General features: G+C 36.3%; 1 protein-coding gene across 4 annotated transcripts in view; it reads left to right on the top strand.

The window, feature by feature from the left end:
• The window catches only part of LOC150092959 (uncharacterized), a 538,308-nt gene that overhangs the window by 371,374 nt on the left and 140,831 nt on the right, over positions 1 to 26,103 (top strand). For all 4 annotated transcript variants that reach the window (XM_090413661.1, XM_090413660.1, XM_090413659.1 and 1 more), the window contains one exon: positions 4,179 to 4,254. In XM_090413661.1, the coding sequence (XP_090269787.1) occupies positions 4,179 to 4,254 (76 nt within the window). The remainder of the gene's footprint in view (positions 1 to 4,178; positions 4,255 to 26,103) is intronic.

Genomic DNA, 26,103 nt, shown 5'->3' with positions numbered 1-26,103 from the left:
GTTCTGCTGCACCAACCAGTATCCTTAGGTTAGGAGGAATCCTTAACCAGGGAACTTCTCTCAGAAATTATACAGAGGTGATTATCCTTACGCTTATCCTTCAGCACCTAGATGTCTAAACTAATTATGTTCAGTGATGCTTGAAATCGTGGCCTATATATTCAAATATACTCTGCATTAGGTTCCGAATTTTATGAGCGATGAGTTGAATTCAGGCACAGGCTATTTTCAGGTTAAAACATAAACAACATTTTATTAAGATCACAAAATTGTACATAGTTACATTCATTCTCACTATTAGATTAAAGTCATACTCATGTGAGGAGCTATTATTGACATTTAGAACTTAATTGGAAATCTAACATAAGCTCCCTTTAACACTCCATTCATTTGACTGTACACAATACAATTATCAAAACTCTAATCTTCCCAATTTATCCTATCAAACTATGTTAAAGATTACAAATCATGATTATCACACTCTACTTAATTCTCAATCTGAGACAAAGTTACCAATAGAGCTAAACCTTTGCAGTTAACGCTAACCACCTAAAGTTCCTTACTAGAATGTCCGTTCATACTTAATACTTGACTGCGATTCACACTTATTTCACAGCATGATTCTCTTTTACATAAAGGTGAATAAAACATTACTTTACCAAGATAGTCTACATTCTGCATACAGTGCTAGGTTCTCCTTCCTTGAAACTGGGTCTGGAACATCGTAGAATTACCTTAACGTACATGGTCATACATGGTGTTCGTCTCATCTGTCCCTTCAGCATGGCTGTGATCTGTCCATGCTGTTTTGGTTCTGTTGCTGGTTGTCCTATTCCACATCGCTGTCTCAGGGGTCATGTATACAGGAACTACGGCTGCCGATATTGAACATCTACGGGCTATCCTGGATCCATCATGAGGCGAGATAGAACCGCTTGTCCGAGAAGAGCAGGTCAATAATACAAACTAATATCTATCAAGACACGAGCAAGGGCAAAAAGGACGACGATCAAAAGCCCAAAAAGTCCTCTGCAAGGGGAGCAAACCCTTTTTATTTCACACCCTTAGTATCCTCTTTTCTTTTACGAATCTTCACCCAACACTCACCTTCCTTTCCCGCTAGTCCATCCAGGTCACCGCGTCTCCTTAGGTGTGACTCTTCTGTGAATTCGAGCGTGAGCCGCTTTCGGATAATTTACACTGCCTCAAGCATAATGCTCACCCAAGCGCCTTGAACTTTAGATTACATACGTTTCACATAGAACATAATATGGTCGTTACAACTTACTAAAACATATAATAAGTTTAGTTTAATCCTTTATCCAAGTGTGAGCAAACAAAGTTTGCGCCTGAAAGTATCTTCAGGACTGGGGTAAGGTAGTACAACACCGGGCAACTCGTTGCAAAAGTGGAGAAAGTTCTCATCACTCCTATCTCAGTATCTCCCATAATGCAAAGCACATCTCCTTGCGGATATGTATAATGCTATGCATTAAGGCAAGGGCCACTATCCATACCGGTTTCGACCTTTATTGAGATCTCATCAGTGAGACCCAGGCCCAGTAGTGGAGAGCACCAGGCAAAAGCAATGAGAGGTCATCCCAACCTATAGGAGTTGCCGAAGGGTGTACAATGTTATTAAATTACTGGGCATTATGGGAGATATTGAGATAGGAGTGATGAGAGCTTTCTCCACCTTTGCAACGAGTTGCTCGGTGTTGTACTACCTTACCCCAGTCCTGAAGATACTTTCGGGTGCAAACTTTGTTTGCTTACACTTGGATAAAGGATTAAACTAAACTTATTATAGTCTAACCAAGTGAAAAATAAACTCTCAACATCTTTCTCTGAATCCGGAGTAATTTAATAATAACGTTGTACACCCTTTGCCAACTCCTATAGGTTGGGATGACCTCTCATTGCTTCTGCCTGGTGTCTCCACTACGGGGCCTGGCTTCCACTGATGAGACCTCAATAAAGGTCGAAGCCAGTATGGGTAGTGGCCCTTGCCTTAATGCATAACATTATACATATCCGCAAGGAGATGTGCTTTGCATTATGGGAGATACTGAGATAGTAGTGATGAGAGCGTTCTCCACCTTTGCAACGAGTTGCCCGGTGTTGCACTGCCTTACCCCAGTCCTGAAGATACTTTCAGGGACAAACTTTTTTTGCTCACACTTGGATAAAGGATTAAACTAAACTTATTATAGTCTAACCAAGTGAAAAATAAACTCTCAATTACTAAAACATAATTCTTTACACAGAAAAACTTGATGTAATGGATTTACGCTTTCTATCTTTACATAAAATATTCGTCCTATATACTCTTTTCACAATCAGCATCTATACTAAACAGGATCTATACTAAAGCTCAAGTATCTCTTAATTGTTTTCTAATTCTTGTTGAATCCTGAATAATAGTAAAAAAAAAAAAAAATTAATATGGAAATTTCAAAAGAGAAGACAAATGTCTTTAAGGGAAGCGAACCAATAAGAAGTAAAATCTGTTTAGACGATACAATTATTGAACAAGTCAACTCTTTCAAATTCTTTGGATATCACTTAACCTACAGAGAAGAAAAAGACATAGAAATTAAAATTACAAATTTCAATGGAACTTTAAATATTTTAAATCAAGTTTTTAAACCTTCAAAGGTATGAAAACATACTCAGATTAGAAGTTATAAAACATTAGCAAGTCTAGTGCTGACTTATGGATGATGAGAGAAGAATAACTGCAGTAGAAATGAGATTTATGAGGAGAACCGCAGTATACACCTTGTTAGGTCATAAAAGAAATCATTGAAGAAATTAACAAACAACCAATAATAGAATATATCCACAACTATAGATAGAAATGGAAACAGCACATGGGAAGAATGGGCAAAGTAGAATCACCGAACAAATCCTTGAATACAAACTCATGGGGAAGAGATCAGTTGGAAGACAATATAAATGATAAAATGAGACTGTAACAAGCCCCAAGGCCTAATACAAGATAGGAAGATGATGGTGATACCATAATATCTTGTATTGTCAAAGAATATAGATGCAGCATGGAGTGAAGTGACAGCATAGTGTATGCATGATGTTTGGAAGAAGCTACTGAAAATACATGTTCATGCATTCTCAGGATTTGACAGAGAACAAAGCCTTACAAGGTGACTTCCTAGGTAAAAAGTCTGGAATTTTACAATGAAGATGCAAAACTATTGTATAAGTTGTGGCAGAGATTCTCATATGAATATCTTATAGAGCTAGAAGCACATAATGTCACACAAGAAGAAGAGAGGAAAAATGCCAGAAGAACAAGAAACTGAGCCTCAAAAAAGTACAGTGAAAAAATTGGTAGAGGTATTTCTCTCTGTTAATAATGCAGTTCTGTTCTTTGAGGAAATGAATTCTAACATGGAGAGATTTAGCAAAGTAAACAGAACTATGAAAAGTTATGATTGCTTGCTACAGAGAAATTTATATAGGAAAGAAAAAGCAAACTGTGCAGACTAAGTAGTATACAATACACACATTTTAAAAGTAGCTCACTCCTGCTCTCACTGTATCTCCTGAATATGATCCTAGACCTTCCACAAGTTATGCATGTGGTAAACCATCTTCAGAATCTTTGTTCCATTTGCAGAAGTTGAAGAATTTGTGGTTTTTGATGAATTCCTACCTCCAATGAATCATTCCAATGAAGAAAGCTGTAGTGCGAGAATTACTCTTTTTTCATGTATTTTGATCTGATTATTTTACTGGTAAATGCACAGAAGGTGTTTTCCAATGTTTCATTATTTATTGAAGTATGATATAAAATTACTGTATACAAAATTAAAAATTAGTTTTAAAATATAACAAAACAAACCTACACATTGTAGCATTCAGACATCTTCATTGTAAACATCATTCATGTAATGATTTCCGACCTAATGAACCTTTTCGATGTGTGATGGGATTATCAGAATGGAACGCATTTCAAGTGACTATAATATTATTTGGCATTTTTGCAATATCTAATTGGTGTGATATTTGTCAGTCATCTTTTTAGTTATCTACTCCAAAATTTGAGAAGACTGCTTTCTGAAACTCATACTTGTTCCTGGTGTTATATTTTTAAAGATATATTCATTTTGAAATAAATTCCAACTAGACTAATATCTTTATTGTGTAATGTATAGGAGTTCATGTTATGGCCCGTTGGAGAGATGGTTACTATTATCCTGGTGCAGTTCAGAGTCAAGATTCTGATGGCAGGTATTTGCTAACTACATGTAATATATTTGTGCTTTTGGTACTTATGTATATATTAGTGAGAGAAATAATAAAAATTATAGAATAAATGCAAGATATCAATTGTTTCTAATTGTGACATGGTAATCAGTAAAAAAATTATGTACAATGCTTCTTAAATGAAGATTTCATCTGTCTTAGTGATAATAGTCCTTCATGATTTGAAGCATACATATATCTCAGTGAAACAGTTCAATACCAGAGTTCTATTTCTTAGGAATATAAACTTAAGTATTTATTATAACATTAGTATCATTTTTACTCAAATAAAAATGTGACTCTGAAATGTGTGTGTGTGTGTGTGTGTAATTCTTAATATTTTTATTTAAACTAAATACATTTTTATGCAAAATTTATTTTAAAAAACTTGTATTATTTATGAAACCCAACTACGAGGGTGGTCTTAAAAGTTCTCAGCCTAACAAGGAAGAAGCGAATTTATAATTCCAAAATTATTTTTATTTTTCAACATAATCTCCCTTAAGCTAATACATTTATTCCAGCGATGCTCTACCGCCATCATCGCGTCCCTGTAGTGGTTCTCAGTAAGATCTGCAAAATACTCCACTACAGTTGCAATAACCTCTTGATTCGAAGAAAAATGCTGAGCAGCGAGGAAGATTTTTAGTTTTGGGAAGAGATAGAAGTCAGAGAGAGCCAAATCTGGGGAATAGGGTGGATGTTCCAACAATTCATAGTGCAGATCCCTTAATTTTCCCAATGCTTAATAATTTAATTATTAAGCATCCTTCACCTGCAAACACGGTGTTCATTTTTCTGGTGTATATACCTTCAGAACACATGTGATATTATGTGTCTTTTAGTTTTTTCTAGTCCTTTTCTGCCCTGCCAGAGTCTTATAGCATGGCAGTAGTTTTGGGGGAGGGGGAAGAGAAGATAATTTTTTTAGCCCTTAGAAAGGCAAATTACGAAGAAAAAAAAGGAGGTAGTTCTCACTGGAGACCTGCAAGAGCAGAATAGGAAATCAATCCCACACATCAAAATGTCTGGGAAATATTTTGAGAAAAGGACGTACTAATATGATTATTATTAGTCTGAAATTTATTTCTGGTTCTTTTGTTTGAATCTCCAACAAGAACCAACTGTATATTGGCTAATGGCAAATACTTGCTAGATTTTCACATTCAGGACATACTTTAATTGTTTCTAATACCACTTCAGTGATTACTTTGTAATGAAAATATTACCTGATTGCACAGTTCCACTTGCAGAACTTGCATTGCAGATAGCTGTTAACTGTACTACTGTACATAGTAACTGGCATAAAAAATATAACTCACTGTGATCTTTTGATTTCTTGAGTTAGTGGTCAAATTTTTGATAATGATATTTTCAAAAGGTTGAACTTGCTGTACAGTGGACTTGAACAGGAAGTGAAAAAAAAAGGAAGTTTAAAAACTTTTTTTAAAGTTTTTAAGCCAGAGAAATATAAGAAATCCACGGTGAATAAAGAAAGTTGAAGAAGAAACTAAATAAATAAATAAAATAATAATAGAATGTATCAGATTGTTTAGCTAGAATGTGCTCGTTACTAACTAGCAAACTTTCTTTATGATTTTCTCCCCTCTTATAGGTTTATGATTTCTTCTTGGGACTGAGCATATGTTCTTAAAGAATTTAGAGAGAATCTATGTAATATAAATAAATCCTGTGGTAAGATTTTGGAAAAGAAGATAAATATCATGAGGGTAGTAAATGATTTGGAAGTTATGTGTAAGCTTAGAGATAGAGGGAAAAATATATCAAAAGAAGATATTTGGATGTCTGAATTACAGTGCAATTTCAATATAAACAATCTTGTTTTCCTCAATTTTGAAATAATATGCCATTATACCATATCAGTGTATAGATAAAGCCCTTTCGTCAGAAAGATCTGGGTTCGATTCCTGTCCAAGACATGAAGAACCTTTATCTGGTCTCTTTCGACTAAAGGTGAGTTAGCCAGTCTCATATGGAGGTGGGGTTTTTTGTCCTCCAGAACAGACAAACCAGCCCTGTGAAAACACGCATCTACTAGCATAGGGCTAACTACCTGATCCTTGAGGCGGTTGCAGTTTCAAATTGTAATAGGCTATGCTTAATATGAATGTAACAGGCCACTAGGTACATGTACGTGAGAGAAGGAATATACCATATCAGTAATAGTAATAAAAAAAAAATTCATATTCACTGCACAAAAAATTAAAATAATGTGATATGTGTTCACATTGGATCAAACAGAATATGCTTAAAAATTGACCACTAACTCAAGAAATCAAAAGATCACAGTGAGTTATATTTGTTAACTGTACTACTGTTAACAGTTATGATAACTGTTAACAGTAGTACAGTTAACAGTTATTTGTAATGCAAGTTCTGCAAGTAAAACTGTGCAATCAGGTGATATTTTCATTACAAAGTAATTTTTATTTTGCCTCTAAAATGGTGAAAAATATTAATAACATATCTTGTGTGTGGTAATTTTAATTTATCAGCATAAAATAAGCAAAAAACTTGTAATGTTGATAACTGCTCGCATGATTGCTGAATATATATCCATCTGAATTTTAATGTATTTCATCATCATCAAATTCCTGACATGTATCCTCAAGGGGTGTACAGGATATTATGATAGTACTACATGAAAAACTTACATCATTACTAACTTCCTATCAACAATTTTCCTCCAAATCAATCTGATATCTATCAAGACTCCAACATTATCAGATCTTATATTTCTGTCTTTTAAGGCATTTTTAGTATATCTATATCTATATTTGCCTATAGAATATTTTTTGTCCTTTCTGATATTTGTCTTCTATATTTTTAAGTCTTTATGTGGCTTGTTTTTTTTTAGCTACTTTTATATGCTGCTTTGTTTTCGTACATTTTTCTCTATATTCTCTCAGATAACAGGCCACCATAGAGTTCTGATTTTTCTATCCTTGTAGACAACTTCATCACATACCTCTCTCACTGACTCAGTCAGTGTTTTCTTCAGAGTTTGCCACTGAGTCTCAAGTATATGTATGTTTGGGTCTACAGTTCACTCCATGTTTGAAAGCTGCTTAAGTTTGATTTTTTCTACAACTTTATTACATATTTTTCTTTTCTCTATGAGATTCATTTTCTTCCCCTGTTTAAAACTAAATGGTCATCACCTTCTCTTTCCAGTTCTCTGTGTACTCTTATGTGGCCCAGGCATGCCAAAAGGTTGGACACCCATGCTATAGAACAAATAAAATATTTCAGCTACTTTAGGCACAGTTTTAGTGAAGGTGGCGAGTTAAATCTGGATTTAGTCAACAGAATAAAAAAGTTGGTAGGGCATGTAGGTGAATATATCAACAACAAAATAATCAGTGAGACATTCTTATTTCTAGTGTCTTCTCTCCATGTGAATTTGTCCAGATCTTTATGTTGGAACATGGTGTTAGTGATGACTAGTCTATATCAGGAACAGAAATTCAACAGGTACTTACTATTATTATTAGCTCTGCCATTTTCTCCAAATGCTTAAGGGGTGCATAAGGGTCAAAGCTTGTGTAACTTAGAGGCGACCTCCAAATTGCCTTTAAAAGAATGCAGAAAACCGATCAGGGCTTCTAACCTAATGTCCAATCCTCACCTTCTCGTAGTGCACTCTGTTAGGTATCTACCTGGATACTGAACGAACGAGGATAGGCTGGCAATTTGGAATTTAGCCGACCAAATTGTATTCTTATTGGCTTAAGCCAAAATATAAAAATGATGGTACAACATGACAGAATTTCATGTAGGCTGGGGGCATTGCCTGGTTAAACAAGGCCCCCATTGTTTTCACCAGGGAACCAGGGCAAACAGTGAAAAGTCAGCTACCAGAGCAAATCCTAAAAGACACCCCAACTTGTCACCAGAGTTCAAGATCAGTACTATCAACATAAGAAGCCTGAATGGCAAAGAAATGGAGCTAGCTCAGAAATTGGACACGTACCAGATTGAAATAGTTGGGGTGACTGAAACAAAGACAAAAACTGGTGAGATCTTTCTGAGCAATAAATACAAAACGTTATATTCAGGAAATGACAATCAGGGAAAAAAAGGTTTAGCTATTGTATTGAACACAAAATACGAGGCTAATCTTCTTGATTGGCAAGCAATATCAAGTAGAATGATGTGGGCAAATATCAAAATGGGGAATTGGACAATGAGACTTATTTGTGCCTATGACAATGAGACTTATTTGTCCCACAGAAGGTTCTACTAAGGTAGAAGTGGAGGAATATTTTGATGCTTTAGAAAAAGCAACTGACCCAATGAAAAAGGAAAAGTTGGTCCTTGTTGGGGATCTAAATAGTAGAGTAGAAAATGATTGTGAGACATACAAAAATATTTTGGGTAAATTTGGAGAAAAGAGCAAAGCTAATAATAATGGCAAATACCTGTTGGATTTCTGCTCAGGACATGGACTGGTTATTACTAACATAATGTTCCAACATAAAAATGTGCACAAATTTACATGGAGAGAAGAGGCAAGGAATAAGAAAAGTCTCATTGACTATAAATTAAAGGAAATTATGTACTTGGTTTAATCCATTATCCACGTGCAAAAAAGTTTGCATCCGAAGTATCTTTCAAGACTGGGCCAACTCGTGGCAAAGGTGGTATGAGTTCACTAGCCTTAGCATCCCATAATGCAAAGCACATCACCTTGCAGACATGTATAATGCTATGCATTATGGGAAGGGTCACTACCCAGACTGGTTTCAACCTTTATTGGGGTCTCATCAGTGGTAACCAGACCCAGAGGTGAGATACCAAGGTTGAAGTAATACAAAGTCATATTTTCCTATGCGAGTTGCCAATATACAGTCATCCCTCGACTTACGTCCGGGTTCCGTTCCATCCGGGAGGACGTAAGTCGATATATTAAATCAACAGAGTTATAGGGATTAGGGACTTAACCGTAATAAGTATGCTGTCATTTGAATTTTTAAACCTTATTATAAAACTGTACTGTGTGTTACTGCCACTATAAAACAGGAGAATAATCACCCACATCTTCCTCCACAATCACATCTTCATTACCTTCCCTGTGTGAATGATCAGGCTGTTGCTCTTCTGGTGTAATCTTTGTTTTTTTTGATGAAAATGTCCAATGTGCTTTGCTTATACCTCTTCTTCTTTTCACCATAAATTTGTTCATAGCAAGCAAATGCATCATGTACTTTCATTTCTATAATTAAGTAGCGTTCAACTTCAGCCATTTTGAGGAAATCGCTAACTGCAGAGAACACTTCTGCAAGACCCTTCACTGCAAATTGTTTAACTACTTCTTACTGTTTCTCTTTTCTTCTTCCTTTTCTCATTCTTCCTCTTCTGCAACACATTGTTCCTCCAGTTCGACCAATTCTGCGTTGGCCAACTCTTCAGGGGCACTTCCTATGAGTTGAACTACATCGTCATTATTCACTTTGACAGTCAGATTGTTTGCTAGGCTCACTATTACAAACTTCCAAAATCATTCACAAACCTTTTTAATGTCTTTTTTCATATACCACTCATACATTGAGAGGTCACTTCGTCCCAAACCACAACAATATTTTTAATAGCATGATGAATATTGAATGTTTTCCAGAATTGCATGAGAGTCTAGTCATTTCCTTCAGTAGCAGAAATGGCTTGAGAAAAAGTTCTCTGTAGTTAATAAGGCTTAAACACTGCATGAACTTCCTGATCCATCGATTGGATCAATGAAGTAGTGTTCGGAGGGAGAAACATGACCTTGAACTTGGTGAAGATTACCGCTATAAGAGGTATAAGACGGATGACCTGGAGCATTATCTAGAATTGATAAAATTTTAAACTCTACATTTTCTTTCACACAATAGCTTTTTATTTCACTCCCATAACATGATTAAGGCATCCTCAAACAATTTTTGAGTCATCCACGACTTCTTATTGCTTCAATAATGAACTGGGAGTATGATTCCTAATGTTTTTTGAAGATTTGTGGATTCTTACTGTGCCATATCACAAATGGTTTCAGTTTATATCCAGCCACATTACCTGTAACAGAATCGTAATACGGGCATTAAGAGCTTTGGAACTAAGTATAGATTTTAGATATTTGTAAATGAATGTCCGCCCAGGCATTTTTTTTTCTGAAACAAGGACGTCTCATCCATATTAAATATTTGCTGTAGCAAATAACTTTCCTCGTAATAATTTTATCCAATTTTCCCACAAGCTCCTTGGCAGCCTTCTCAGCACATGCAGATTCCCTTACATTTTCACATTATGCAATGCAAAGCAATGCTTGAATCTCATGAACAACCGGAAGAAGCATTGAATTCGTAGTCATAATCGGGTTCTGCTTTTTCCTTCAACATGTTGAAGAGACTTAGTGCCTTAGCGGTTATGGTCACAGTGCTAAGGGGTATGCGCTTTTGGTTCAGGTCCTCTATCCATGATGCAAGTAGTTTTTCCTTATCACCGATAGGCCCGGTCGTTGCTTCGTCACTATCATCGATTTAATGGAAGCAGATCCTTTCACAGCCTCTACGATTTTATCCTTATTTTTTAAAATGGTCATCACTGTAGAATGAAACCATCCGAAGTCATGTGCGATCACATTGACTGGCTTATCAGCTTCATGTTGCTTTATAACTTGCAACTTCATTTCAAGATCAATTGGTCACCTCTTTTTCTATGATTCTTCACTAGGTTTTTTGATTGTTCGTGTAGGGGCTATGGTGCACAAAACAAATATTTAATGATAAATACATAACTCATTTCTCAAACACAAAATCAACAGAGGTTGAAGACATGTGCCGACACTGCCGAGGGAGGTTGCTGCTGAAATTGCTGTTGCGACTGTGCATGCTTTACGTTACAATCGCTTGCATCGTGTTCGAAAGTATACCCGAAAATGTTATTTATTCCCTTATGGGATCACGGACATAAGTCAAGGGATGACTGTACTTGGTTTAATCCATTATCCAAGTGTAAGCAAACAAATTTTGCTTACACTTGGTACTTCAGTTTGCGTCTGAAGTATCTTTCAGGACCTCAATAAAGGTCGAAAGCGGTCTGGATAGTGACCCTTCCCATAATGCATAGCATTATACATGTCTGCAAGGAGGTGTGCTTTATGCCATGAGTTGCCCCAGTCTTGAAAGATACTTCAGGCACAATCTTTGTTTGCTTACACTTGGATAATGGATTAAACCAAGTTTATAATTTCTTGGTATCTTTAATTTATAATATAACCAAGTGAAAAACTTTCAACAAATCTCATTGACTATGTTATTGTTGATAGTGATGTTTTCCCACTAGTGCAGGACACTAGAGTGTACAGAGGATTTGAAATTGGAAGTGATCACCATTTAGTCTTGAGCAGGATAAAATTGAATTCTGAAAACAAGAACATGTAAGAAAGTTTTAAAGCGAATAAAAGTTGAGTAGCACTCAAATGTAAACTGTAGACCAGGGGTCGCCAAACTTCTTTGACCGTCGACCTCTTCAAGAGTTTCTCGATGTTTTATCGACCCCCTCTATTTTACTATTATGCAATTATAATAGGACTAGCGAAAAAGACGCTTATGTGAGTTTTTAGATTGTTTATTTTATAATAATATAGTATATTATATTACTATTACTAGTAATATCACTGGTATTACTAGTGATATTAATATACTGGTATTACTAGTGATATTAATATACTGGTATTAATATCACTGGTATTACTACCAGCCCTTCTCAATTCTTCAACATAGAGAAGTTTAGTTCGTGAATGAATAACAATTGAATTATAATATGTATGTTGATGAATTTTGAAACATTAACACTCACTTGTATGTCGATGGCAAAAATGAGACTGGGATCGAACACATGTAAGGATAAGTAAATAAGCAACCGCACATGTGTTGCCATCTCACTCCCGCTGCGCCGGCCAGGCAGGAACCACAAACATCCGTTTATTGGTAAATACGTCATTTTGGCCTACTTTATTGGCCTCCATAACTATTTTCATGACCTTGCTACATCTTACAGGTCTTATTCATGTCACTGTTCCCACAATTCACTCTTAATTGTGTTGCCATTCAGGATGAAAGTAATCCAAGTTAACTGAATTAAATATTACCAGTACAATAATGTCTTATATTTTTCTATCGACCCCTAATAATGTTATATCGACCACTGCTGTAGACTAAAATACACAAACATTCAAGAAAAAAGAAAGAGTTTGAGAACAGGAACCAAACCTTGTAGAGTCAGTTGCAAATCCTGAAGAAATATTGATTCAGCCAGAGAGGTACGTGGTGAAGTTGTCTGCAAGGATAGAAAAATCGAAACTCCATGGTGGACACAGGAGGTTAAAGAGGCAGTGAAGGAAAAGAAGCATATCAAAAGTTCCTACCAAATTATTCAGCTTGCACTCTTAGAGAATACAGAGACAAATGTAAGAAAGCTAAACACTGTGTAAAACTAGCTAAATAAAAGTCATGGGAAGACCTTGGTAAGAATATGGAAAATAAATATCAGAAAGATGGCAAAATATTCTGGAGGCTGTTGAAAAAGCTCAGAAATGGAAGAAAGAGTGCTGTAAAAGGAATTATAGATGATAAATGTGACATGAGAACTGATGAAAAAGGTATCCTTGATGTATGTGGAGTAATTATTTCGAAAATTTGCTAAATGACACAAGCAGTGATAGCACAGTGGTAAAAAACACTCAACAGGCATACAGTCAGGAATACATATCCATACTTGAAGTAGAAAAAGCCATCAAAGGCTTGAAAAGTGGAGAGGCAGCAGGAGTAGATGATATTCGACCAGAAATGCTCAAGTATGGAGGTATAAAAGTCCTACAGTGGCTGCACTACATAGTACAGAAAGCCTGAACAGAGGGACGAATTCCAGATGATTGGAGTAGAGCTCTCATAGTACTCATATATAAAAAGGAAAATAAAACTGAATGTGAGAATTACACAGGTATTTCTGTACTGAGTGTTCCTGGTAAGATTTACACCAGTATACTTGAGAAACGGTTGAGAAGGATTGTGGAAGAGAAGCTTGGTGAAGAACAAGCTGGATTCAGATTTGATCCAGCTTGTTCTGGAAGATTTGATCCTGACAGCCTCAAATTTTCACTTTACAACAAATAATTCACAAATCATCGGAATATAACAAAGATCTGTATTTAAGTTTGGTAGATCTGGAAAAAGGCATATGACAAGGTGTCAAGAGAGAAGCTGTTCCAAACACTACTGTTATATGGTCTCAGTGGTTCATTGTATCAAGCAATACTTAGTCTTTATTTGAGTTATAAGTCAGCAGTTAGAATTGAAGGATGTACAGGAAGATGGTTTAATGTTAAATCTCATGAATGACAAGGATGTACATTATCCCCTCTGTTATTCATTATCTATATGATCACATTATGAAGGAAAGTGGTATTAAACATGATATGAGAATTGGAGATGTTAATGTCAGCTCTTTGCTTTATGCAGACGATGTTATACTTCTAAACAAATCTGCTACAAGTCTGCAAGATTCCCTGACTAAATTGAACAGCTGTTGTAATAGATATGGTATGAAGGTCAGCAATGACAAGACAAAGACAATGAAAATAGGCAGAAGGAAGCATTGAAAATATCAACTGCATTGTGAATGTAGAACCTAGATCAAGTGAAACTTTTCAGCTACTTAGGCATAATTTTTAATGAAGATGGTAAATTAAATATGGAAATAGACAACAGAATCAACAAAGCTGGTAGGGTAGGAAGTCATTTGAATAAATTTATATGGAATAAGAGAGAAATTAGTCAAAACACTAAAAAATTAGCTGTATACAAGACAGTGCTCAAACCAATTTTAACTTATGGATCTGGGAGCTGGGTTAGAAATAAAACACTTGACCAAAGACTAGAGACTACAGATATGAGAGTCCTGAGAACGATTAGAGGGATGAACAGATGGCATCAGTGGCAATGTCATATTAAAAACGAGGATGTTCAGAAAGAATTTAATATTGTTAGCATCCAGGAATGTGTTAGCAGAGCTAATCTCAGGTGGTTTGGTCACTTAAACAGAATGAGAGAGGAAAGATTAGCAAAACAAGTGTTCTTTTCCAGGTTGGTAGGAAAAAGACCCAGGTATAGGTGGATTGATATTGTAAAAAGTGCCTTAGAAGATAGAAATATAAGATCTGATAATGTTGGAGTCTTGACAGATAACAGATTGATTTGGAGGAAAATTGTAGAAAGGAAGTTAGTAATGGTGTAAGTTTTTCATGGAGTACTATCATATCTACACCCTTTCAGGGTACATATCAGGAATTTGATGATGATGGTTTTCTCCAAATTTTCCCAAAATGTTTCTCTCTGGTATTTATTTTTTACCCTGCTATTTGGATCTTCAACAAGAACTAACTTTTTCTTTGTCAGCTGCCCTCTGCTTCTTCCTTAATAGAACCTTCTGCATGGCATTAGGCAGAAATAAGTCGTATTGTCCAATTCTCCATTTTGATGTTTGTTTCACATGACTCTACTTGAAATTGCCTGCCATTAAAAAAAAAAAAAAAAAAGCCGGGTAAAGAACAAGCTGGATTCAGGCCAAATAGAGGCTGTCAGGATCAGATCTTCACTTTACAACAAATAGTCGAGAAAGCATGGGAATATAACAAAGATCTGTATTTAAGTTTTGTTAATTTGGAAAAGGCATATGACAAGGTGCCAAGAGAGAAGCTATTCAATACGCTACAGTAATATGGTGTCAATGGGGCATTATATCAAGCAATACTTAGTCTTTATTTGAGTTGTAAGTCAGCAGTTAGAATTGAAGAAAGTACAGGAAGATGATTTAATGTTAAATCTGATGTGAGACAAGGATGTACATTATCCCCTCTATTATTCATTACCTATATGGATCACATTATGAAGGAAAGTGGTATTAAACGTGATATCAATATTGGAGATGTTAATGTCAGCTCTTTGCTTTATGCGGAGGATGTTATTATTATTATTATTATTGTTCCGGGAAACTCCAAGGAGTCGACAGACTCATCGAAGGAGGCCCTAACATCATGTCTGGAACAACTATTCAACATTCACACAGTATTTATCATATCTTGCCTTGAACTCATTCACGGTCGTAGCACCCACAACAGACTCTGGAAGCTTATTCCACTCATTCACCACTCTCCAAGTAAAAAACCTGGCTCTAACACCCTTGTCAACTGCACTCTTGCCCAGCTTCCATGCATGGCCCCTAGTCATCCCACCACCAGTCATATTTTTGAAAATATCTTCTGGATCGATCTTATAAAAACCCTTCAGTAATTTGAATGTCTCAATCATATCACCCCTTCTTCGCCTATCGTCCAATTTCTGCAACCCACAAATCCTCAACCTATTCTCATAAGGTTCATTTCACAGACCTGCTATCATCTTGTTCACTCGTCTCTGGACCCTCTCCACTTCCTCCCCATCACGAAGAAACCCTGGTGCCCATAACTGGGCACAGAAGTCCAGATGGGGTCTTATCAATGCTCGATACAGAGGAACAACAACTTATTTGTCTATGCATGTTAAAGTATTTTTCATAAGCCAAGTGATTTGGTGAGCTGTTTTAGTCACTTTTGCAATATGCCCCCTAAACTTCAACTCCCTATCCACCAGCACTCCCAAATCCCTGGCCTCATCAATCTCCTGGAGCACGGTTCCACCAATGCGATATACTGCTGCTATTCTTTTCACCCCAAAGTGTATAACCTTACACTTTGCCACATTAAACTGACATCCATTTTTCCTAGCCCAGGCCTCCAAACTATCCAAATCATCCTGTAAAATTTTGACAACCTGTGCACTCACAATTGCTCTACCCAACTTTCCATCATCAGCAAACAAGTGAACACTTCCTCTCAAATCCTTTCCAATATCATTGATGAACAAATTGAAAAGCAGTGGTCCAAGAACAGAGCCCTGTGGCACTCCACTAGTCACACGACGTCTTTTTGACTCCACTCCTGAATAAACCACTCTCTGGTATCTCTCCTTCAACCACCCTCCTATCCATCTTACCAACCCTTTATCTATCCCCATCTGCTCCAGTTTACTGATTAGGGTTCCATGTGGTATCTTGTCGAAGGCCTTGGCAAAGTCCAGTAGTTTCACTGTAAACCCATTTCTCCTATCCAGTTCAGCCGTCACTGTGTTATAAAACGTGAGCAAGTTACTGAGGCATGATCTACCCTTCACAAAACCATGTTGTCCCCCATACAATATCCCATTTTCATCTATCCAATCCTGTATTCTTTTCTTGACTAATTTCTCTAAGACCTTGACAATGATTCCTGATATGCTAATCGGTCGGTAATTTACAACAGTAGTCTTGGAACCACCTTTATGCAGTGGAACTATTTTCCCCTCCTTCCACCCGCTCGGGACTAACCCAGACCCGAGACTCAAATTAAACAAAATGGTCAAGGGTACTGACAATTCTTTAGCTGCTTCTCATACTACACGAGCTGGTATACCATCCAATCCCACAGATGTATTGACATTGAGGTTATGCAATAGACTACTCACCTCCACTTCATTCACCACAATTCCCGTATAATCTACTGGTTTATTCGTTTCTGCAATGTCCCCACCTGGATGATATATTCTTGCAAAGTGCTCACTCAGTAACTCAGCTATCTCAACTGATTCAGTTACCTCCCTACCATCGGCATTCTTTAGAATCATTCTGCCGTGTACATTTTTCCTTTTACTTGCTATATATCTAAAAAACTGTTTAGGATTCTCTTTAGCCTGCATGGCCAACGCTCTTTCGTAATCCTTTTTTGCTTTTCTTACCACACTCGTCACCCTTCTGGCCTGTGCTTTATACCGTTCATGTGCCTGCTGGTCACCTTTCTCCTTAAATTCCCTCCATAGTTGTTTCTTTTTTTGCAGCTCAAGCCTAATGGTGTTATTCATCCATTTAACCCCCTACTTGATTTATTATTCGCACTCTAGGTTTACAGTCAGCCATTGCTTCATGCAAGCACTTCTTAACTACCTCCCATGCACTATCAACTTCTAGTCTTTGCAGTTGTACATGCCATGGCACTGAGCCAATCAAACTCCTAAGCTTGTCATACTTTCCAGCCCGATAATTCCACATGTACCCTGTCTTAATTGAAAATTCTACACCTTTAGCCACCTCCCAAGTCAAGACCCTATGATCACTCTCACCGATTGGTGGCAATATGGTCATATTTGTTACAGCCAAATCCTCAGATGTAATTACTAGGTCAAGCACTCTCTGACCCCTAGTATTTTCCATTACATGCTGTCGCAGATAGTTATCCCTTAATAACCGCATAAAATCCACTTCCTTCCTCCCGTGTGTCCTCTCCTCACTCCAATCAATGCGACCATAGTTGAAATCTCCCATAATAATCACCCTCCTTCCACCCATTTCTTCTATTTGCTTGTGCATACTGTCACCACCATCTTTTCCATCACCTGGTCTATAGCAGCACCCAATTGTATATTTAGTTCTGCTAGCCACAGTCTCACACCAAATGGCCTCAAATGTGCTCTTTTCTCTATCCTGCAATTCAACTTCTATTCTCCTTGGCTGTAGCTCATCAGCTATCATCAACAATACTCCTCCCCCCATTTTATTCTCTCTGTCACTCCTGAACACACTATACCCATCACATTCAATCCCACTAGCTATATCATCTACAGTCAGCCATGTTTCACTAATACCAATAACCTGTGGTCTGGAAGTGCCAACCATGGCCAAAAACTCTTCCTTCTTGTTCCTAATACTCCTAGTATTAGTGTACATGAATTTAAGGCCTCAACCCTACCTTGATGCATATATTAACTATCCCACTCTGGTTTGTTGTCCTTATTTGCTCTAGCATATTATATTCATTCTTACATTCTGAATTTGCACATCCACTACATTCAGTAACACTTTCTCAAGGCTTCTTACACCATAACCATTCAAATGCAAGCCATCCATCTTATATAGATCCTTTCGCCCATCAAACTCACTCCACACATCCACAAATTCCACACCACTCGTCATACATAACCCACGCATAAAGTCATTCGCAATTATGGCCCTCCTTTTAAGCATTTCACTGTCATACCGTGGCAAAAGACTAATCATTCTAACTCTCTCACTCTTTTCTTTTGCTACCTCAAACAATTCATTCAGGTCTTCTATCATTTCCATTTTATCTCCTTTCAAATCATTCGTACCTGTCACAACAATCATTTCTTTAACCCTTTCCTTTTGCTCTCTAATAGTCTCAGTTACATACTTTATGGTCGCACCAGGTTGGTACGATTTTGTCAAATCCTCTACTAACACACCTCGTACTAACGAGTCTCCATATAGCACTCTATCCTTCATTTTGTTCATGTTCACATTCATACGCCTATTTTTCCTGTCATACCTTTTATTATTGGTTGGTTCATTCAATCGACTTTTGTTCATGCACTCTAGCTGCTGTTTTGCCCTTTCTATCACACCATTCAACAATGCGATCTCACTCAATGCATCTATCTCATCTTTTTTATTCTCTGATAAACCATTAATACTATCATTCACACTTTCTACATTCACACTCTCATAATTCTCATGTACATCCTTGCCGTTTCTTGTCATATCACTATTTTCTTCATTCTGAAGTTGGACAAAAATATCACACTCACCTTTTACTTATATTTTACTTCTAAATAAATCCGCTACAAGTCTGCAAGATTCTCTGACTAAATTGAATAGTAGTTGTAATAGATATGGTATGAAGGTCAGCAATAAAAATACAAAGACAATGAAAATAGGCAGAATCATTGAAAATGTCAACTGTGTTGTGAATGGAGAACCTGTGGAACAAGTAAAACATTTCAGCTACTTAGGCACGATTTTTAGTGAAGATGGTAAATTAAATATAGAAATATACAACAGAATCGGCAAAGCTGATATGATGGGAAGTCAATTGAATAAATTCATATGGAATAAGAGAGAAATTATTCGGAACACTAAATTAGCTGTATACAAGACAGTGTTCAAACCAGTTTTAACTTATGGATCTGAGAGCTAGGTCAGAAGTAAAACACTTGACCAAAGACTAGAGACTGCAAATATGAGAGTCCTGAGAAAGATTAGAGGCATGAACAGATGGCATCAATGGCAATATCATATTAAAATTGAGGATATTAGGAAAGAACTTGACATTGTCAGCATCCAGGAATGTGTTAGCTAATCTCAGGTGGTATGGTCACTTAAACAGAATGGGTGAAGAAAGATTAGCAAAACAAGTGTTCTCTACCAGGTTGACAGCAAAACGACCCAGAGGAAGTCCAAGATATAAGTGGATTGATACAGTACAAAGTGCCTTAGATGATAAAAATATAAGATCTGATAATGTTAGAGTCTTAACAAGTAACAGACTGGTTTGGAGGAAAATTGTAGATAGGGAGTTAGTAATGATGTAATTTTTTTCATGTAGTACTATTATATCCTGTACACCTCTTGAGGGTACATGGCAGGAATTTGATGATGATGATGAGAAAGATACATTTCATATTTATTTGAATACTGTAGCTATACCTTCCCTTTCTGCAATCATCAATGCCTGAATATATCATCTTGTAGAAATATAGAAGAATCTCACCTCACCTGTTTTTGTAGTATTTGTTTTATTTTTGTAGCGCTAATTATGTTATCATGGCACTTCTCTAATTTTCTTGAGTTTATTTCAGTTGCTCTAACAGAACAGTGCTCCATCTAGCATGATATATGAGCTTTTTAATATTTTTGTCTTTTGGTTTAAGCAATATACAGAATACAATTTGGTTGGCCAAAGTTCAAAATCAAGTCCTTTTTTATATGTTGTATTTTGATAATCCATTAACTTATCAAACAATATGAATAGTCACATATAAGTCTAAATACTTAATCATAAATGTATTATTACAAATGAAATAACATTTACTGACATCATAAAATATGAAGAGCAGATAATTTAAAGCAAAACAAGTCAAAGAAAGAAACATTGTTAGCAGGAGGAAACGAAGATAATTGTTTCAAACATTCAAAACCTAAAAGAATGAAATTAATGACATTAATAACGATGGTTTAAATAAGTACATTACTCTGCATTAGTGATGTTTGTTACTTCCTAGCATGAAACTGAAATTAAGTTTCCTGTATTTGCTTAGCAACAGCCATCTAGGAAAAAATTTCATAAAATCAGATATGGTCACATCTGATCACAAGCAATATATTGGTGGCCTAATCAATAATTTAACATAAGAGAAAGTTGTGCTCAAACCACGTTTCACTCTGATATAAAGATCATGTGCCTTTCCAGTCAATTCTATGTAGATGATCATAAAGACCAGATTTACCATTGTTATTATGGTAAATTTAATGTGCTGTTTATGTTCTTTTTTTTTCTTTTTTTTTTTTTTTTCAGAAGGGAATTGTGCTCCTGCTTCACCTTCTTCTTTTTGAGTATTCTGCAATTGAGCAGGTTCTTCTCTTAGTAGCAAAAACCTTTCTTCCTCTCTTCTGTTCTGAGCCTTCTCTTTCAAGGTTGTGTACCTGTCTCCATTCAGCATATCATCTAGCATTGTTTTCCTTACCTTCCTCTCTTTTTCCTTCGATGGCATCTCGGATGATTCCATTCCCTCTCAGAATATGTCTGATTCAGTTTTTCTTTCTTCTTCTACTCTTTTTAAGACCGCTTCATTAGTTATTTTATCTGTGCATTTGATTTTTTCTATCCTTCCCCAAATCCACATCTCAAAGCTTTCCAAAATCTTAATTTCTTCTTTCTTCAATGTCCAAGTTTCAGCTGCATAGAGGGCAATACTCCACACATAACATTTTATTACTCTTTTCTTTAGGTTTCTATCCATTTTACTTCTGAATAAATTCCATTTTCTGTTAAATGCATCTCTTCCCATCACTGTTCTTGCTTTTATGTCACTTTTACATCTTCCATCACTGCTAATAACACTTCCTAGATATTTACTTGATTCAATTTTTCCCCATTTATTCTGATATCCATATTTGCCCATTTCCTTGCTATTTTTTACCTTTGTTTTTCTGATGTTAATTTTCATTCCATAATTGATACAGGATTCCAGTAATCTGTTCAACAGATATTGTAGTCCTGTTTCAGTATTTGATTATAATGCCTTGTCATCTGCGTATCTTATTGCAAATATCTGTCTACCTCCAATCTTTATTCCTTCTTCCGAATTCTCCAGTGCTTCTTTTAACATTGCTTCAGAATACATGTTAAACAAAATTGGTGACAGAGAACAGCCTTGTCTTACTCCTTGTCCAATGATACCCAGTTCTGTTGTGCCATATATGTCTCTCACCATGGCAGTTTGTCCCATATATAGTGAAATAATTAGCCTTCTGTCTTTCCAATCTGTACCAATCTTTTCCATTACTTCCACCATTTTATCACATTTTACAAAGTCAAAAGCTTTTTCAAAATCTGTATAACAGATATTAACTTCTTTATTCACTTTCAGACTTCTTTCACCTACGTTCTTAACAGTCCATTCACATCTCTTGTTCTACCACCCTTCCTGAAACCAAACTGATCTTCTCCAAGAAATTCTTCCACCTTAGATGCAATTCTTCGTGTTAAGATTCTCATAAGTATTTTCGATGTATCAGAAATGAGGCTTATTGTTCTAAAATCCTTGCAGTTCACTGCATTACTTTTCTTTGGTATAGGTATAAATATTAAGGTCATAAAATCTTTTGATAATTCTCCTTTGTTCTAAATTAAATTTATTATTTTGGTTATCTCTTCAGCTCCTTTCTTCCGAAGTTGTTTCAGGAATTCTGCAGGTATTTCATCTATTCCTTCTGCCTTTCCCCATTTTAGTTCTTTAATGGCCATTTCTACTTCTGTCTTCAAAATCTCTGGGCCTAGATCATCTTCATTTACCTTCTTTATATTTTCTAATGGCAACTCATTTGGTCTATTTTCCTTGTCATATAAAGATGGAGGGAATACATCTTCAATGTATTCCTTCCATCTTGTTAGGATTTTATCTTCTTCACTTATGATTTCTCCATTCTTATTTTCTATGCCTCTAGCTCGAATTCCATTTCTCTTGTGATTCATGATTCTTGCTTTTTCATACAAAAAATCATACCTTCCCACGCTCTCATAATTTTCCATTTCTTCACATTGTTTTTTAAGCCAATCTACTCTACTTCTTTCTGAAGAAGTAGAGAAGATTGGCTTAATAACACTTCCTTCTAACAACACTTAATTTTAATAACACTTCTTTCTACTTCCCTTCTCAATATGTCATTCAGGGTTCTATATTGTATTTTCCCTTCTGGCGTGGCTTTATTTTTCCATTTTCATCTTTCTTCTATTAGAGAAATCATTTCATTAGTTATCCAAGGTTTTTTTATTCTTTTAGCTCTTACATATCCAATTTCTTCTTCTTCTGCAATCTTCTTTATTTTCTCTTTAACTTGTTCCCATTTCTTTTCTGGATCTTCAGTTTTGACAAAACTTATTTCCTCTAATTCTTCCTCCAATCTATTTCCAAATTCCTTGGTATTTTTTAATTTCTCTAAGTTCCATTTTTCATTTTCATAGCTTCTTTTATTTTCTTTAGTTTCACATTTATTTCTATAAATAGTAGGTTGTGGTCAGAGTAAATATCAGCTACAGGATACATGCATGCATTTTTTAAGCTATTCGTGTATCTTTGCTTTGCTATAATGTAATCAATTTGATAACTTTCCGTATCTCCAGGTTTTTATCATGTGTATAGTCATCATCATCAAATAATTCCTGACATGTACACTCAAAGGGTGTACAGGATATGATAGTACTACATGAAAAATTTAGATGATTACTGACTTCCTATCTACAATTTCCTCCAAATCAGTCTGTTACTTGTCAAGACTCCAACATTATCAGATCTTATATTTCTATCGTCTAAGGCACTTTGTACCATATCAATACACCTATATCTTGGTCTTCCTCTGGATCGTTTTCCTGCCAACCTGGCTGAGAAAACTTGTTTTGCTAATCTTTCCTCGCCCATTCTGTTTAAGTGACCATACCACCTGAGATTAGCTCTGCTAACACATTCCTGGATGCTGACAATGTCAAGTTCTTTCCTAATATCCTCGTTTTTAATATGATATTGCCATTGATGCCATCTGTTCATGCCTCTAATCTTTCTCAGGACTCTAATATCTGCAGTCTCTAGTCTTTGGTCAAGAGTTTTACTTCTGACCCAGCTCTCAGATCCATAAGTTAAAACTGGTTTGAACACTGTGTAGACAGACTTATGTGTTCGTCGAACATGTTGTTTATTATTTTAACGGTATAATAGAACACAGAAACTAAGTAAATAATTAATTTATTAACTTGATGCTGATATTTCGCTGGTGTTATAACCAGCATCTTCAGAGCACAAAAACACTTTGTCACAATACGCGAGACTAAAATAACATGGTGTACTTCAACAAAATTGTAGCAGCAACACAAAGACTAGAGTCCTGATTTTGGCGCCCTCTAAAAAAAAAAAAAAAAAAAAAGCTATCATATATTACTAGAGTCCTAGAAAAGAGCTAGTTTTTTCTTAATATGACTGTCTCCCAGATCTTCGGCAAGTTAATACAGCCATATTTGTTGAGATTTGGAGTGTGTTTTAGGGCTTTTGTCGCCTCTAAGAACAATCTCTCTGATTTATACGGGTTTCTGTGTAGTACTTTTGTGTTTTTCCAGTTGATCCTGTGTGCAGGGGTATCCAGAGCATGGTCTGCCAGGCCCGACTTCCCATAATGATAATTCTGGACGTATCTTTCATGTTCGCTGATGCGTATGTTCACAGTTCTTCCTGTTTGACTGTAGTAGGCTTGATTGACTGAGCAGGGTACTTGGTAGACTCCTGGATGTGATAGAGGAGGAATGCTGTCCTTGGGTGAGCGGATGAGGGTGGCTAATTTGCTACATGGTCTGAATGTAGTGCGTAGTTTATGTTTATTGAGAATTCTTGAGATCTTTTCGGATGTGCCTTTAATGTAAGGGATGGTGACTGTTTTGTTGTAGTTCTCTCTGGTGGATGGTGGGAGGGGTTTCTTAGGAGTGTTTAGTATTTTGTTTATTTTATGTGGATTGTAGCCGTTGGCCAAGAAGGTGTGGCGTAAGTGAGTCAGTTCAGCAGTAAGAGCCTTGTCATTGGAACAGATTGCTCTCGCTCTATGGGTTAGCGTTTTTTAATATGCCATATTGTTGAGAAGGATGATGGTGTGATTGTGTAAGTATCTGCCTGTATGTGTGGGTTTTCTAAAAACTGAAAATGATAAGGAACCATCTGGGAGACGTGTGATGAGTGTATCCAGGAAGGGCAGACAGTTGTTGGTTTCCAGTTCCATAGTAAAGTGGATTTTTGTCTCGCATATTGTGACAAACAGTGTTTTTGTGCTCTGAAGATGCTGGTTATAACACCAGCAAAATTTCAGCATCAAGTTAATAAATTAATTATTTACTTAGTTTCTGTGTTCTATTATACCGTTAAAATAATAAACAACATGTTCGACGAACACATAAGTCTGTCCACATGTTTAAGGATTCTTCACGGAGACGATATCGTACGCAAGACACGGCAATACGGTAAGTGGAAGTCGAAATTGCCGCCTCAACTAAACAGGTTAGCCTTCTTAAAGAGGTGCCGAGACACCAAATTAATACCGAACTGTTTTAAAATCAAAAACAAGTTCCGTTCGGCCAAAGCCCAACACCACTCGCCTGGAATTAACAAAAGCAAATGCAACCATCAGCGCATTACGAGAATCACTGCATAATATTCTAAATACGGAACTTTTGCAGATCTTAGAGAATATCACCGACGCAACAGCAAAAAAAGAATTCGACAGAGTCAAAAACCGGCACCAAAATAAGTTCGAAAATCTACAACAACGGAACATCATACAACGACCGCAATTACAATAAGACCTCGTCGTCGTGAATCTGCCGTCACTCACCTTAAGCAAAGAAGCCACAACTGCTTTAAGTCGAGGGCACAACTTTGCCATAACTCTTAAGCAAGTTCCAAAAGCCGAAATAATGGCGTTCATCGAACGAGGAATATATGACCTGCCTCCAACAATAGTTAACAACATACGTTTAGATGTGGCCAACATCCTAATCAAGTCCAAACCTCCCAAAAATAATATCCCACAAAAGGAATTCATGGCTATAAAAGAACTACACAACAACAGCCAGATTATCATAACAAAAGCAGACAAAGGAAATGCAACCATGGTGATGGACACAACTGAATATGAAAACAAAATGCACACACTATTACAAGATCAATCAACATACAAAATTATCGATCGCAATCCCACCAACACACAAAAGAATAAGGCACGAAAATTATTGAAAAAAGTCACTTCCTGGCCCAAAGACACAGTTAACAAACTCAAACCCTTCCATGTTAAAACACCAAGGATCTATGGAGCACCAAAAATTCACAAACAAGGCACACCCCTACGCCCAATTGTGGACAGTATAAATAGTCCCACATACAAACTGGCTAGACATTTAGCTAAGCTACTAGCCACTCTCACAAACAATTCTCCCTCTATGTCAAAAATTCAGCACACCTAAAAAGCATCTTACAACACCTTACCCTAAAAAGCTCAGACTTAATAGTAAGCTTTGACATCACTTCACTGTTCACAAATGTACCACTAATAGAAACCCTCAATCTACTGAAGTCACACTTCCCCCCTGATATATTTGAACTATTC

The sequence above is a fragment of the Typopeltis vanoorti genome, chromosome 24 (assembly GCF_054136105.1).
Source record: "Typopeltis vanoorti isolate ZY-2024b chromosome 24, IOZ_Tvanoo_1.0, whole genome shotgun sequence".
NCBI lineage: Eukaryota > Metazoa > Arthropoda > Arachnida > Uropygi > Thelyphonidae > Typopeltis > Typopeltis vanoorti.
Note: the sequence above shows the minus strand (reverse complement) of the source record. Positions and strands in the feature narration are given on the sequence as shown.